The following is a 17,218-nucleotide window of genomic DNA, read 5'->3' as shown; positions in this document are numbered from 1 at the left end:
CCTGAAAATTTTCCAAATTTCTCAATCAACTCAAGCAAGCATGGAATGGTAATTTCTGGATTTCTCAAATGAAGCAGTATATCATCTGCATATGCCGAGACTTTATATTCCCGATCTGTATAAGGAATACCCTGTATCCCCTTAGCTTACTGAATGGCTAATAACAAGAGTTCTAATACAATATCAAAAAGCAAAGAAGATAATGGACAGCCTTGTCTAACTCCCCTCTCCAAGTTAAAACACTCTGATAAATTATTATTTATATACAATCTTTCAGCAGGGGAGCTATACAATGTTTGAATCATTTGTATAAATCCTGAACCTATACCAAACCAATCTAATGCCTGATACAATGAAGGTCCATTCCACACGATCAAAGGTTTTCTCTGCATCCAAAGATACAGAGAAAGCTGGATCATTCATGGCTTTTGTTAAATTTAACATATGAAAATCCAATCTGGTATTATTAGATGAATGTCTCTTAGCAACAACTCCAGTTTGGTGCATACCAATAATAAAAGGGAGAGCTTTGGCTAAACGTAAAGCCAATGTCTTAGCCAAAAGTTTTCCATCTACATTGATTAACGATATAGGCCTGTAGTTTGAAACCAAAGTGGGATCTTTATTTGGCTTTGGCAAAACTATAGTTAATGATTCTGCCATAGTACCTGTAATGCAACCCTTAGTTAGTTGAGACTGATATAAATTTAATAAATGAGGTAAAAGGGTAATTTGGAATGATTTATAAAACTCAACTGTGAAACCATCACCACCTGGAGCGGATCCAACTCTAAGAGATTTCAATGCTGTTTCTAATTCTTTTAATGATATAGGCTCTTCTAAACTTTTTTTTATATGTTCAGGAATTTTTAGCCCTTCAATAAGATTCAAAAATTCTAATCCATCTTTTTCTCTACTTCCATAAGGCTCAGAAGAATATAGGTCTTTATAAAAATTTAGAAATTGACTTAAAATACTTCCAATTTGAGTATGGGTATCACCTTTCTCGTCCTTTATTGCAACAATTTTTGTTCTTCTTTTCTTTAAGATAATTTGCCAATAATCTTCCCGCCTTATTTGAGTTTCCATAATACAGAGTCTGTTGGGAAAACAAGTCTTTCCTTATCAACTTTGAAGATATCTCATTATATTTACCCTTTGCTTTTAAAAGAGCCTGTGGAGTATTTTGCTCCCATTTATCAATTTAGATTCCAGCTGTTTTATTTCTTTTTCCAAATTAGAAAATTGTTTTTTAAATTGTTTTCTAAGAAATGCCGAATATGAAACAATATTACCTCTCATTGTAGCTTTAAATGCATCCCATAATGTTTCTGAGGTAATTTCTTTTGAAATATTAATTTGAAAAAATTGGATCATTTTTAATTTAAATTCTTTAAGGAAATTTGAATCCGCAATCAATGTATTATCGAATCTCCATACAGATCTGTAATATTCCTGCTTATCAAAATTAAATTCAATCCATACATCACCATGATCTGATAAAATGATTGGATTTATGGAAGCTTTTATCACTTGTACTATTTGATTTGAGACAAAAATCAAATCTATTCTTGAAAAAGATTTATGAACTTGTGAGCAAAAAGAAAATTCCCGATCATCAAAATGAAGTACCCGCCATATATCTTTCAGATTGTACTAAATTATCTAATCCTAATGACTTCATAATTTTACTTGGATTTTTATCTAATAATGGATCCATTACAGCATTAAAATCTCCAGCCACTACTAAATTAGAAGCAGCCAGTGGGAGTAATAATTGTTGTAACTTTTTAAAAAATTCAACTTGATTCGTATTTGGGGCATACGCATTAAACAATTCCAAGGTATTATTTCCCATGCTCATTTTCACATGTACCCATCTACCCAATGGATCAGCATCAATCAATTGGAAATTAGCTGTACATTTTTTGTTCATTAGTTTGGCAACCCCACTTTTTTCCCAATTGCAGAGGCAGAAAAACATTGCTTCACTCAATCCCCTCAAGCTTTTTTGATTCTATCATTGATAGGTGCGTCTCTTGTATATAATAAATGTCAGCATTCTGTTGTTTCAAAAAGGCCAACATTTTTTTTCTTTTTATTTGATGGTTAAGACCATTAACATTTAATGAAAAATTTTTAATTACCATTATAAATTTTAATTCCCAGTAACATAATCCAACATGAATATTTCAATTTATTTAAATTACAATGTATAGACACCACTACTCAGCTTTAAAATTTTTAAAGATAAATATTTCTTTACCAGCTCCCCCCAAACCCCCATTTAAACACCCCCCTCTCTTCTCCCTCCCCCATCTCCCACATATATTGACTGTCTTGGAACACACATAAGATTAGTAATCGCAATACCCCCTCCGCCAGGCAATTTAATCACATCCTTTCCTTATTGATACTATAAATTAATAAGTTTATACTCTAATTCATTACATTTATATATTCTTTCATTATCTACTTATACAACATTAAAATCCCTACTCATTCATTTTTAAGAAATATTTCATAAAACCCTCTTCCCAATAAATCATTCTTATATAACAAAAAATATAAAATGAATATATAAGTTCATAAAGTATTCTTTTCTCTATTAATTGTTATTATCTCCATTCCCAATTATTATCCTAAAACCTTTTAATATTCAAACTTAAGAAACTTCACATCACATCAATTAAAATTCCCCTTAGAAGATCTAAATTAATCATTAATATTTAACATTTTATATATTACTTCTAAGTCCCTCCTTAGATCAAAAACAAGTATATTAAATATTTAATAAATGTCATCTTTATACCTTTATCTAAAATTAATATCCCACCTTTTGTTGTTAACAATATATTCGCAATTAATCTATATCCATAACTATTTTTAATATCTATATATCTATATCCAGTATGATAAACAATTCATATCAATAACCAAGAAATAAATACATATTTAAATTTCTTTTCATGTAATGAATGAAGAGACCATGGGGCTTATAATCGAAAGAGAAAAATGTCCAAAAACTGGCCTAAGTCGGCAGTTGGACGAACATTTATCAAAAATATCCAAGTGCCGAAATTAAAAACAGGTTTTGGACGCATTTCTAAACGACCTAGGCCTTCATAGTGCCACTCAACGTTCAAAGCTAAACAGGGCGTTTCGGGAGGTGTGTCGAGGGCGGGAGTTGGGTGGGACATGGGCCGGCTTAGACTTAGTCGTACAGCATGTATAACCGAAAGTTTAACAGAGCCTACATGGAACTTGGACGTTGTGACTTAGACCATGTAAAACATGGTCTAAGTCACAAAAACCCACCTAAACTCACCAGATAAGCACTGCAAACACATAACAGACCCCCACACATTACCCCAGTAATCACAGACCTCCCCCACCCCCATAAAAATTTTATTCAGAACTTTAAAATTCAGCTTCCAGACCATCATCACCTGGCCACCTGGCATAGGAAAGCCTAGTCGTCCAGTCCAGAGGCAGCTTAAGTCATCTTGGGGTGGGTTAGGGACCCATGGAGAAGAGGACCCATGCCAATAAGCCCCTGTAATCACTGCATTGATACTTAAACATGTGCACTCCCCTATACACCCCCAAAAACCTTTTTTACTGGCATATAAGTGGCTCCTGCAGCCATAAGGGCTATTGGGGTAGTAGATAAGTGGGTCTAAGGCAGGGATCTCAAAGTCCCTCCTCGAGGGCCGCAATCCAGTCGGGTTCTCAGGATTTCCCCAATGAATATGCATTGAAAGCAGTGCATGCACATAGATCTCATGCACATTCATTGGGGAAATCCTGAAAACCCGACTGGATTGCGGCCCTCAAGGAGGGACTTTGAGACCCCTGGTCTAAGGCATTCTGGAGGTGGTTTGGGGGGGCTCATCGTCACCTATAAGGGAATTGTAGTGAGGAGAAGCCATGGCACCCTTTTTGTGAAGTTCACATCAGTGCCCTGTAAGGTACCCCACTATTTAGGTGGCATGTCTGGGTATGCAGTCCATCACTTTGCAGACCCCTCCCACATCCAACAGGGCTTGTTCTAGGCGTTTTGGACTTGGATGTAAAGTTGGACAGAAATGTGGTTTAAAGATGGACGATTTAGTGGCTTGGACGATCAGATCGAAAGTAAAAAAAAAGTTGGATGTCTCTTTCGAAAATGTGTCTTAGGCTCTTTAACTTTGGACGACTTGCGAGACGGACGTAAACGGACTTAGATGTCCCTTTTGATTATGCCCCTCCATGTGTCTCTTCCCAACAACTTAAATGTTTTGATAATAAAAATCAAATATTGTCAATGTCATTCCGAACTAATAAAACCCACTCATATATAACTAATCTAGTAATTCCTTTTAGAATATAGTTATGCCATTGAGATGACAGATGTCAAGACTCATCCATAAATTAGATTCTTGTATAAGGTGCTAATATATTCCATGTGGAATCTTTTACAACTTTTGATATTAACTAAGATATCCTCAATCCTGGTCTTATGGATATTTTGGATCATCTTATTACACCTATATTACTACTAGTTTAGGTATCTTCTCAAAGTCCAAAGCATATTGGATAAGCTTATCTTCCACTTTATTTTGCAATGCCAGAATATTTCTACTAACAGAAAATAAAAAAAGTTATGCCAAGATCTAACATTCCTTTTAGAATGCTTCTTCCTCTTTGAACTCCTCTTGAAACAGAAGGGTTTGAATTCTCTTTTAGCTCCATGCCATCCTCAATATCAAACCCTTGTATTTTATGACATAACTTCTGAGAAACAGAATTTTCATATTCTTTTCCTTTTTTCTTTTGTAATCTCTTCAAGATCCTTTTCCAGTTTTAATCACATGTCCAGTAGCCAAAAGACATCACTCTGTCCAGATTACTAAATCCAATTCCTTTACATAGACATTGGTTCATTATTTGACAAGAAACCTTTTAGTTTTTCTGGACCTTCAAAAAATAAGGACTTATTTCCACTGGTCACTCTCATCTTTGCAGGATAGTATAATCCATAAGTAAATCCTTTTTCTCTCAGTTGAGGTCTTAACATGAGGAACTGCTTTCTTGTATTCGCCGTATTTTTTGCAAAATCAGGCACAAATAATAACTTGGAGCCCTTATAATTCAAGTTTTTGTCCGCTTTGACCAAGTTTAATATCTCAATTGCTTGCTGATAACGTAAGAGTTTGAAAATTAAAGGTCTTGGTCTTACTTGACTTGCTGACCGTTTATATGGAATCCTGTGTGCACGTTCTATTTCTGTAATAATTTAGGTAGCAGGTTTTCCAAGAATTGAATAACATTCCCCCCTTCCAAACCTTCAGCTAAGCCAATAATTTTCACATTCTTCCTTTTTCCTCTGTTTTCATAGTCATCAAGCTTTCTTTGCATTTCTTTAATAGTTTGACTGTCAGCTTTACAGTGGGTTGTGTTCAGTTCCATTTGCTCCATTTTATTCTCCAATAAAGACACTCTGGTTAACGACTTCCAACTGTCTATTTATATTCAAGACTTCTTCTTTTACTTCAGTAATTTTAGATGCGTTATATTGAAGCATTTTTTGTATGTTCCGCAATTCTGCGATTACCTCCCTTTTATCTAAAGCTTCCGTTACTTCCTCAGGAAGCGGCATTTTAGATGGCGTCACCTGATCATGCTTGATGCATTTCACCGTCCCTGCAACCGCGAACACCACGTCAATTTTCACTTGCTGGGTACACGCCATGTTTTTAAAACAAGTACAGTAAAACCTTGGTCTGCGAGCATAATTCATTCCAGAAGCATGCTTGTAATCCAAAGCACTCGTATATCAAAGCAAATTTCCCCATAGGAAATAATGGAACCTCAGACGATTTGTTCCACAACCCAAAAACTTTAATAGAAAATACTATGGAATCCTTTTACAAAGGCCGTTAGGGCCTTAACGTGCGTGCTAGCCGCTACTGCCTCCTCTTGAACAGGCGGTAGTTTTTCATCTAGCGCATGCTAGAGCGCGTGCTAATCCGGTGCATGCGCTAAAAATGCTAGTGCACCTTTGTAAAAGGAGCCCTATATGTGCTCATATTGCTAGACTTTGCTTCTTTAGAACAGTCACTACACTCTTGCAGCATCAGAGAGAGAAGAACCATCGGCTCAGTTGTGATGTGTGTATACTGTATATACTTGTATTGCAAGACGTTGCTTGTATATCAAGTTAAAATTTAATAAAATGTTTTGCTTGTCTTGCAAAACGCTTGCAAACCAAGTTACTTGCAATCCAAAGTTTTACTGTACTGCTATTTTGGTGAAGAAAGAAAGCCTTAAGGTACTCTCAAATTGTCAAACCGTTGCCCGGGTTAGAGGAGCGTCGCGATCAGCCCTCCATCTTGTGCGTGTGTGCCAAGCCACGCCCCCACTTGAAAGATATCTTAATAATTTTGGAAGATAATTTACCACCTATCACCGTGGCTCAATATATATCTTCAGGGAAGAAACAGGACAATTCAACTCCTGTTGATAAGGAAAGAATGAACTTAACAGACTTTTTGAAGAATTCCCTGGAAGTAGTCACGGAAAGGATTACTCTCTTTGTAACGTTTGCCTTGGAGCATGACAGAGACTAAGGGATCCTTTTACGAAGATGCACTAGCGGTTTTAGCGCTAATGCCTCCATAGAGCTGGCATTAGTATTTTCCGTATAGCGCAGGGTTAGTGCATGCAGCATTGTAGCGCACACTAAAACTGCTAGCGCACCTTCGTTTTAGTAACAATGCCACTCACGTTAGACGCTAACGCCTCCATAGAGCTGATGTTAGTATTTTCCATGTAGCGCGAGGTTAGCGCGCGCTAAAAACGCTAGCACATCTTTGTAAAAGGAGCCCTTAGTTTTTATACTTTACTTCAGACATATGAATGATAATTTTTTTGGCTCGGCAATTCAGATTTTTCCAGATATTGCTCAAGTGATACAGAAGAGGCAAAAATAATTTTTGCTTTATAAACACAGAGATTTGGCCCTGGGTGCATCTTTTATATTGAAATTTCCAGCCAAATGATGTGTATCACTTCAAGGAAAAATTTTTCTATTTTTTGAACCAAGCAATTGTTGGAATTTATTTTGGCCAAGGAAGTGGGGGGGGAGTGCTGATCGGTCCGATAGCTCTTCCTGCAGTTTAAAGTACAGGCTGTTGGGGGTTTTACATCATTGTCTCCTGGGCTACTCTTATAATTGATATATATTTCTTTATTCTTATTCTAATGCTTGGATTTTTATTTCCTAATTTTGTGGTTTAAATAACGTATATTTCTTCTGCTTTTCCTTACATTACTGTTTTGAGTAATGTTAGGTTTATTAATTTTCTTGGATTTTTATTGCAAATCTGTATTTAAGTATTAATGTGCTTTTTAATACAAATCTGTATTCAAGTATTAATGTGCTTGTTTAAAAATTTTGAAAAACTGATTAAAGAATTTCTTTTTTTTTTTTTAAAGTCATTGTCTCTGGCTGAACGTGTCCACCATACTGGACAAACATCATTGTCTTTGGCTGAACGTGTCGATGTCTTAAAGAGACTTGACTAACAGGAGAGTCAGGTCTCTACTGCAAAACATTACAGTGTTCATCCTAGTCGGATTTCTCGGATTCACAAAAAAAAAGCAAGCCATATTGAAAGACTGGCAAAACAATAGCAAACCTACCAGGAAACTGAAAAAAATTGGGAAGGCTGGAGATGTTGCTGCGATGGTTTGCTGAAGCTAGAAGTCGTCAACTGCCAATCAGTGGGCCTCTACTGATGGAGAAAGCAGCACAGCTATCTGAAGAACTGGGCATAGAAGACTTCAAAGCAACAAATGGCTGGCTGGAGAGGTGGAAGGTTCTTAACGGCATAAAATTTAAGAAGCAGCATGGCGAAAAACAAGACGATGATGAGTTTGGTGCAGAAAGATGGGTCATGGAAGTGTTGCCATCAGTCATTGGTGGATATGAACCATGCGACGTTTTCAACGCCAATAAGATGGGCCTGTACTGGTGTGCCATCCCTGATGGAACACTGGCTTTCAAACACAGCAAAACTGTTGGCTTCAAGGTGCCAAAGGAACGACTGAGATTGCTGCTCAGTTGCAATATGGATGGTAGTGAAAAGCTTGAGCCACTGGTGATTGGGAAGAATCGAAATCATCGGTGCTTCAAAAACATTAAACGCCTGCTTGTTTAATATGAAAGCAATAAAAACACATGGATGAGGCGACACCGTGGAGTGAATGGTTGTAGAAGCTTGACAATCTGATGAGAAGGTGTAGGAGACACATTGTAATGCTGTGTGATAACTGTGCAGCATATAGCAGTGACATACGACTAACCAACATCAAACTCGTGTTTCTGCCACCAAACACGACCTCTTTGATCCAACTGATACATCAGGGGATAATTGCCAACTTCAAACATCATTACAGGTCACTCATCCTAAGATATGTGATGGCAGTGATTGATGCAAGCCCGGAATCCAGCTATTGCTGCTGAGCTCACAAGAAAAATGACTGTGCTCGACTCTCTTCACATGGTATGGGAGGCGTGGAGTCGCGTATCATCATCAACAATTTCAAATTGCTATTGACGGGCGAGCTTCATTCATGCATCTGATGAGACAACTGAAGCTGACACTTCGTCTATTGAACTCCCAGTTAGTCTCTCGCCACAAGAGTTTGAGTTGTATGTTGCCGTTGGCAACAATGTGCCCACATCATCTGACAGCACTAATTCCGATATCTGTACAGTCATAAAGGACACTGCAGACAACCAAAAGTCTGATGATGACGGGGATACTGCTACGGTCATCAAGACTAATGAACACCTGCAGAGATTGTTTCTTTCTCGGATGCGCTGAAGTCCCTACACACGCTGCATTGTTAATTAGAGATAAATGGATGTCACGACTATGGACAGTTTTACAGCATCAATAGCCAGATACACAGCCTGAATCGTGCAATCTGCATGCAGGAAACAATGACTGATTATTTCAGTAGAATGTTGATTTAAAAAAAGGTTTACAGTGTACTGCATTAGACGGAATAGTGCTGATTCTAAAACTGAACCGTGTAGAATTGTTTTATGTGTGTTTTTTTGCTGAATAAAAGTTTTATTGCATTTGACTACAGCGTACTGTGATTTTTCATGACTAAAAAGTGGTACTCCGATTAAGCGCATACTACATTTAAGTGCACACTCAATTTAAGCGAACATCACAGGTCGGTCTGGAGGCCTTGCACTTAAGCAGAGTCGCCTGTAGTAGACAGATTGGCTCAGGTCATGTTAAAGTAGATACACCCTGCCAAGTGGGCTTCATTATGGGGAAGCAAGCGACAGATGTGGCTTCTTATGTGTTCTGTTTCTTCACTGAATTGTTCAGTCCTCTTATTTTGTGAACCACCTAGAACTCTGGGTGTTAGCGGTATAGAAAAATAAAGTTATTATTATTATTAATTTAATTTGTCAAGCTCCTGGAGGTCAGCTTCCAATGGTGACAGTGATGGCTGATGCAGAAAAGGCATTTGATCAGGTTGATTGGGTGTTTATGGTTCAGGTACTTAAAAGGTAGGGATAAGGCCCCAATTTATTCATTGTATAAAAACATTATATAATCAACTATTGACAAGTGTGAATGTAAGGTGCAATACTCTCATACCCTTGAACTGAAGAAGGAACGAGACAGATGTCCATTATCACCTTTGTTATTTGCAGTGATGGTGGAGCCAGGGCTCAAAACACCACAGATTGCTTGACAATTGTAGGCATATCAGTGAGTGGCAGAGAGCTAGAGGAGTAGTAAAGGGGTGGGTGTGGGGTGTGTGAAGTGCCAACATCTTTCCTCTGTGGCGATGGGGGAGTCTCTTAAATGCACTCCTCCGTGTACTTCTTCAAGTCTTCGCCAGCAGTGATCAAGAACCTCATGCAGGCCTCAGCCCTCACTGTGTCACTTCCTTTATGCAGAACCAGGAAGTGAAATCAGAGGGAAGGCTTAGCCGGCACAAGCAGCAGGCTAGGAGACCCTGCTCTCTATAGAGGTATGGGGGTAAAGAATACATCTAAGAGACCCCCCTCCCCACTGTTGGGAGGTACACAGTGCAACAAAGTCAAGCATCTCTGCTCCAGGCCCAAAATTCCCACACTATGCCATGCAGAGAGCACAAAATATTCTTGTTTGCAGACAATATTTTAAATCACTACAGCAGGGTATGAACAGGTACTGGGAGAGCTTCAAAATCAAATGGCCCAGTATGGCAAACTATCAGGATTTAAGGTGAACCTTTTTAAAGGCTGAAATTCTACATGTTATGCAGAGTAGGTGAGGATCTATGATAGCAAGTTCCTCCATCGTTAGGTATCCTCATCCATTAAGTATCTAGGAGTTATGCTGGGGGTGGTTTAAAGTATACTACACAAATGGAATTATGAGCCCTTAATTACTTCTTTCAATCAAGACTTGGTAAGATGGGAGAAGCTTCTTCTGACTTGGCAGGAAAGATGTAGGCTGTCATTCTGATGGTCTTACCAAAACTTTTATATTATTCCAAACCTAGCCTATTTAGATTCTGTCTGTGGTGTTTAGAGGATGGCACCACACACACTTTCAATTTATTTGGGGGAGGAGGAAATCAAGGGTAGGTATGGAGGTAATGTTTCTGTCTAAACAGAAGGACAGTTTCAGAATTCCTAATCTAGAAAAACTTTTATCAGGCAACACAACTTGAAGCTTTGTTGGAATGGCAAGCGATTGGAGGGAAACAGTGGGTCACCATAGGGAATTAAGGAGGCACAAATTGCTTCAGGTTTAAGAGATATCCCATGGATAGATATCTCTCAAAAAGATGCTAAAGAGTTGGAGAATCCCTTCACTAGGGCAAGTGAGCAATACTAGCAATTTGGTTGAAACTCCATCAAAGTGGGAAAGAACTATTCCTTCTTAAAGCCAGTAAGATTCACAGAAGAAGTTCAGCCAGATAGAGGAGGGAGATATTTTGCAGATGAATGAAATAAGGGCTTTTTTGCTTTGGACAATTTACTGATAAGGGGTAAATCATAAACTTTGGAGATCTACAGGATATATATAATTTGCACTGTAGAGATATTTTTTCCATATCTTCAAGTGAAAAAGCTTTACTCAGAAAACTGGGGTGCTTTGGAGGGAGCAGAGTAAAAGCGTGTTTGAAAAGATGGTAGTTCAGAAATTCAATGGAGATGTATACCCTGTAAAACAAGCTTTGGTATTGGAAGCAGGGTAAATGAAGACCTGGAAGCAAGATAAAAGCAGAGACATAGGGCAGGAGAAACAGGAAGATATGTTTGTGGGCACATAAAATATCCTATGCCCCACAGATCAATGGAAATGCTCTCATAGTAGTAATGTGATAGTACTATACCACAGTTCAGATGTTTGCTCTTACTTAAAAAAAGGAATGATCTTTGTTGAAGAGACTATGGAAAGCAGGGTATTTATACACATATTTGGTGGGACTATCCTAAACTGTATGAATTTTGGAAGAAAGCTTTTGAATATATTCAACAAATTTTGGGAGACCAACTACCCTCTACAATGGAATTAGCATAATTAAATGAGAATGTGGCAGGAAAATAAGAACATAAGAATAGCCTTACTGGGTCAGACCAATGGTCCAACAAGCCCAGTAGCCCATTCTCACGGTGGCCAATCCATGTCACTAGTACCTGGCCAAAACCCAAGGAGTATCAACATTCCATGCTACCGATACAGGGCAAGCAGTGGCTTCCCCCATGTCTTTCTCAATAAAAGACTATGGACTTTTCCTCCAGGAACTTTTCCAAACCTTTCTTAAAACCAGCTACGCTATCCGCTCATACCACCTCTGGCAATGCATTCCAGAGCTTAACTATTCTCCGAGTGAAAAAAATTTCCTCCTATTGGTTTTAAAAGTATTTCCCTGTAACTTCATCGAGTGTCTCCCTAGTCTTTGTAATTTTTGATGGAGTGAAAAATCGATCCACTTGTACCCGTTCTACTCCACTCAGGATTTTGTAGACTTCAATCATATCTCCCCTCAGCCGTCTCTTTTCTAAGCTGAAGAGCCCTAACTGTTTTAGTCTTTCCTCATATGAGATAAGGAGACCAGAATTGATCGCAATACTCCAGATAAGGTCACACCATACAGGGCATTATAACATTCTTAGTCTTGTTAACCATTCCTTTTTTAATAATTCCTAGCATCCTGAGGACCCATTAGACAAGTTGATACTGTTGGCTTTCACAGTGGCAAGATTGGTTTTAGTGGCACATTGGTCTTCTCTGGAAGTTCCTGATATGCAAAATATAAAAGTTAAACTTGGCTTTCTGTGTGAGAGATATCACCTTATGGTTTGCAACATAAATGGCAATAATTTCAGCAAATATAGAGTTGGTTTGTGGAAAAGGGAGTAGGATTGGGGAGAAGGAGGAGTTTGTTGATCCTGTTCTTTAAAAACTAGATATCAATTGCCATATCTGGATATGTTGTCTTCTTTGTTAGTGATAATATTATCTGGATTGTCAGTTTGGCACTGACAATCTATTGGCCACTGTGAGGACAGGCTACTGGGCTGGATGGACCACTGGTCTGACCCAGTAAGGCTATTCTTATGTTCTTAAAATAATATTGAATACAAAGTTTTTATTAAAGCAAAAAGAAAATTTGCAGGCCAGCACAGAGCATGTACAAGCATCTAGAAAAGGAATGTTTAAGGTGACTTCCTTCTCTTTGAGGAATTTGTAGGTAGGAGCTAGTGCATGCTTCAAGTCCTTACCTCCCACATTCAGGGTGATTAATTCCTCATGAATCACAATGAATTTGGTCTCATTCTTCATCACGATGCACTTATAGATTTGGTTGTCAGAGAGGCTGAGGTTGGAGAGCAGCAGAGAGAAATTGCCTTCCTGCAACTTGTCCCAGAAGAGCTGGCTCCTGCCCTGGTATTCCAATGCCTCGTACATCTTACCATTATCTCCACAGAGAAATGTATGTACCACTTTGTTATCCAGTGTCTGCCAGTATACCCGCAGATGATCTAGTGGGAAATTCAATGGCTGTGCCATAATACAGCGAAGCATTGCAGACTTCCCAGCTTTGCCAACCACTGTCGGGTGCTCCTTCTCATCACCTGCACAGAGAGAGCATAAACATCACTTGTTAATCTCTTATGCTCTTGAGGAAGCCAAACAGAACCTGTTACATCATCTCCAGCTATACTATTAAGGAGAAGACTGTACCAAAATGCCAACAGTTCATGGGCCACAAACTGAGGAGTGTCTTTTCTACTCAACATTAGAAACAATCAAACTACAAATTAGGCAGAAACCAAAGTAAGTGACATTGGAAAGTAGTGGGATTCTACAGTCAATTATATTAATTTATAGCCTGTGCTTTTTAAATACATAAATAATCTAAAATCCAAGACAGGTTACATACAACATACAAAAACCAATAACTAAGATACAGAAAAAAAAAAAAAAAAAAGTTCACAATTTAAAATTCATTAACAAGCCACTGTCATAATAGACTTATGGTTCTGTCATTCAAAGTGCATGATAGACCTTCTTAAATAGACCCTATCCACATTAGCAAATACCTAGCAAATATCCATTCTGGATGTATACTGTATGCATGGCCAATAAATACCCTGGATGCCAAAAAACAAAAATGAATAACCACTGGAAAAATACTACCCCTTATACTTTTTCACTCCTCCCCTGATTTTTCTAGTATCCTCCAACTTTTTTTCGCTAACCATTTTTAAATGACACACACTAAGGGCTCCTTTTACTAAGGTGTGCTAGCGTTTTTAGCGCATGCAGGAAATTACCGCGCACTACGTTTCTAGAATTAACACCAGCTCAATGCTGGCGTTAAGGTCTAGCGCGCGCTATTCCGCATGTTAAAGCACTAGCGCACCTTAGTAAAAGGAGCCCTAAATACACAAGTAAGGCTGAGGTCCTGTACTTTGGGTACCTGCATAGAATCTCAGTGCCTCTACAATAAGCAACGTAATGTTTCTTATCTGACAATAATGGTTGCAAGGCAAAGCACTACATGACTTTTGTACAGTCTTGCCTCTTCCATAAACTGGTATGGTAGTCGTGTTAGTCCACTTTTAAAGGTAATGAATAGAAACAAGCAGTATAATTTATCTGAAGAAGGATTACCTTCAAAAGCTAATCTAACCATGCTCTAGTTCAGGGGTGTCCAACCCACAGCCCACGGGCCGCCTGCAGCCCCGTAAAGAATTTTGTACGGCCCCACTCGTGCTCGAGGACAATGCAGTGTTTTCTTTCTGCCGCCCCAGCTGTTTAACGTATTGCCAGCTCCCTCCTCCCGTCTTGCAGCGTTCACTCAAAGCCACGGACAGAGGCTCCAAGTGCCTCCTGTGGCTGACCTGGAAGCATTCCCTCTGATGTCGTGACGTCAGAGGGAACGCTTCCAGATCAGCCACAGGAGGCATGTAGGAGCCACTGCCCGCGGCTTTGAGTGAACACTGCAAGACGGAGGAGGGAGCAGGAAAAAGGTAAACACCCGCGGCCCAGAAAGGAGAAAGGGAGACAGGCATGTTGAGGGAACGCTTCTAGATCAGCCGCGGGAGGCGCGTGGGAGCTGCTGCCCGCGGCTTTGAGTGAACACTGCAAGATGGAGGGAGCAGGAAAAAGGTAAACACCATCAGCCCAGAAGGGAGAAGGGCGTGAGACTTGAGAAGACTTGAGAGGAAGGGAGCACAAACTTAGGAAAAATGATGGAAGGAAGGAGGGAGGGGCATAAACTTAGGACACAGAATGAAGGGAAAGATAGAGGGGAGCATGAGCCATAAGATGGAAGAATGGAGGGAGTGAGGGAAAGAGATGCAGAGGTGAGGGAGATAATAGAAAGGGAGAATTGGGTGTCAGAGAGGGAAAGAGATGGTGCAATTGGGGAGATAAAGAAAGAAGATAACTATTGGGCAGAGAGGAGGGACGGAGACAGAGAGAAAATTACTGGACATGGTGGTGGGAGAGGAGTAAGGTAGAGATGCATGGGCGCAAAGAGAAGGGGGAGAACATGCTGGGCCGAGGAAGCCTCCTGGATGTTGAGGGGGAGGGTATTAAAAGAAGTGCCAGATTGGGCCTGGGGGGAGAGCTTATGGGGCCAGAAACAGAGGACAGAGAGAGAGATGGTGGGCAATGGTCTGAAGGGAAAGAAGTTGGACCTGGGGTGGTGTGGAGGAAGAGGGAAAGAGAAACTTGAAGAGAAAACTGTTGGCAAGAGAAAGGAAGAAATGATGGACCTGGGGAAGGGAGGCAGGCAGACGGGGGAGAGATGGGATGGGGGCAGTTGGGAAGAGAAAAAGAGAGAAGTTGGATCTAGGGATGGGAAGGAGGGAGAAATGTTAGGCCTGTGGATGGAAGGCAGAGGATAGAAGGCAGAGAGAAGCAGCATCTCTCTTTTTTTTCTCCATTTCATTGTTCAGCATCAAGGAGGGGGAGAGAGAGGTAGCAAAATGTTGGATCATGGAGATAGAGGAGGAGAGATGGAACCATGGAAGGGCAGGAGGGAAGAGAGCTGGGATAAGATAATGCTAGGGATGGAAAGAAAGGAACAAGAAATTATAGCCTGACCAGTGGAGAGAGGGACAGGGAGTTATAGCCTGACCAGTGGAGAGAGGGATGGGTATTCTGAAAGTGGTGAGCCATGTGGATGAGGTCAAAAGTGAGATGACGAGTGAGAGAGCAGTGAGTATAGTGGTAGAAATGTGGTAATGGGGAGTAGATAGAAGGGAATAGGAGGCTGGGAAAGATGTGAAATGAGAGAGCTAGGGACTGAGAGAAGATGGAGAATTGAGAGGTAGCTGAACATTTAAAAAGAAGAAGGGTGAGAAAGAATACAAGATTTGAGTGGACAGAGGCAGAAAAGAAAAAGTTAAGAAAGCTGAAAGGGAAAAATCAATACGTTGGAGATAGGCATAAGAAGGAAATGGAACGACAGAAGAGGAGAGAAAAAAATGGACAGCAGACACTGGAAAGAGAATTAGTTGAAGATAGAGAAAAAGCAGAAAGAGAAACTGGGACCAAGATGATGGAAAAACAAAACATCCAGACAACAAGGTACAAAAAATTGTTTTATTTTGAATTTATTAACTGGAATATGTTAGCTTTGGGATATGTGCATCACAATTATTTTTGTATTCAGTGGTGTAGTCATATACAGCTGATTTGGGGAGGGACTGGAGCCCAAAATTAGTGGATGGGCACCAAAGTTTCTCCCTGCCTGAGTGCAATTTATAAGTACTTCAGTTAGTGGGGATTCCCAAGCCCTGCTAACTGAAGACATCTTCCTCCAGTCTGGCAACTCAAACTCTCCAAGCTTTGCAGCCAATGGCAATATCCTCAAGTTGCCACTAATTTCATGCATGAATGAAAGCTAAGGGGAGGGGGGAAGGCAGCAGCTCTGCAATATTGCTGCCAGCTGCAGAACTTGGGAAGTTGAAGGGGGAGGAGGTGGCCGTCAGTTGGTGAGGCTTGGGGATCCCTACTAGCTATAGCAGGGGAGATATTCATTTTGAGTGAGTCTAAGCTCAAGGTGGGAGGCCCAAAAAAGCAGTAATATTTACCCTGATTAAATGATCCTCCAAGTGCGTTGCTGACAGCTGATTCAGCATCCCCGCTCTGATGAGGATCACCTCTGAAGAGGCTCACCATAGCTGTAATAGAAGTGAATGGGAGAACCAGGTTGGACATCCCTGCTCTAGTTAGTTCAATAAAAAAGGTATCACTTGGATTCTTTGTTTATTTTTATTTCTACACAAAGAATGAACACGGCTGCCATACCATTTCTCTCAAGATGGAAGATACCACATAGAGCCGCATGAGATCCAAGCCATGAAACAAAACATAAAAAAAGACAAAAAGTCGACTTCTCTCCTAAAAGACCACATAGAGAACAGCACAGCGCAACACCTGTTGGAACAGACCCAAACTTAGACACACTTTCCAATCCATCTGAGGATCATGAAAATCAGAATTCGAAGGTGATTAGGTATACCAGCTAATTCATAAGACCATAAGAATTGCCATACTGATACAGAATGAAGGTCCATCAAACCCAGTATCCTGTTTCCAACAGTGGCCAACCCAGGTACCAAGTACCTAAGAACATAAGCAATGCCTCCGCAGGGTCAGACCTGAGGTCCATCATGCTCAGC

At 39.9% G+C, this 17,218-nt stretch overlaps 1 protein-coding gene across 6 annotated transcripts in view; it reads right to left on the bottom strand.

Moving 5' to 3' along the window:
- The window catches only part of ICOSLG (inducible T cell costimulator ligand), a 148,427-nt gene that overhangs the window by 88,415 nt on the left and 42,794 nt on the right, over window positions 1–17,218 (bottom strand). For 5 of the 6 annotated variants that reach the window (XM_033941537.1, XM_033941536.1, XM_033941535.1 and 2 more), the window contains one exon: window positions 12,800–13,153. In XM_033941537.1, coding sequence (XP_033797428.1) covers window positions 12,800–13,103 — 304 coding nt within the window. In that variant the 5' untranslated portion in view covers window positions 13,104–13,153. The remainder of the gene's footprint in view (window positions 1–12,799; window positions 13,154–17,218) is intronic. The other variant, XM_033941540.1, reaches the window with a different exon arrangement.

Source organism: Geotrypetes seraphini, chromosome 4 (genome assembly GCF_902459505.1).
Source record: "Geotrypetes seraphini chromosome 4, aGeoSer1.1, whole genome shotgun sequence".
NCBI classification, from domain to species: domain Eukaryota; kingdom Metazoa; phylum Chordata; class Amphibia; order Gymnophiona; family Dermophiidae; genus Geotrypetes; species Geotrypetes seraphini.
This window is presented reverse-complemented; position numbering and strand designations above follow the sequence as displayed.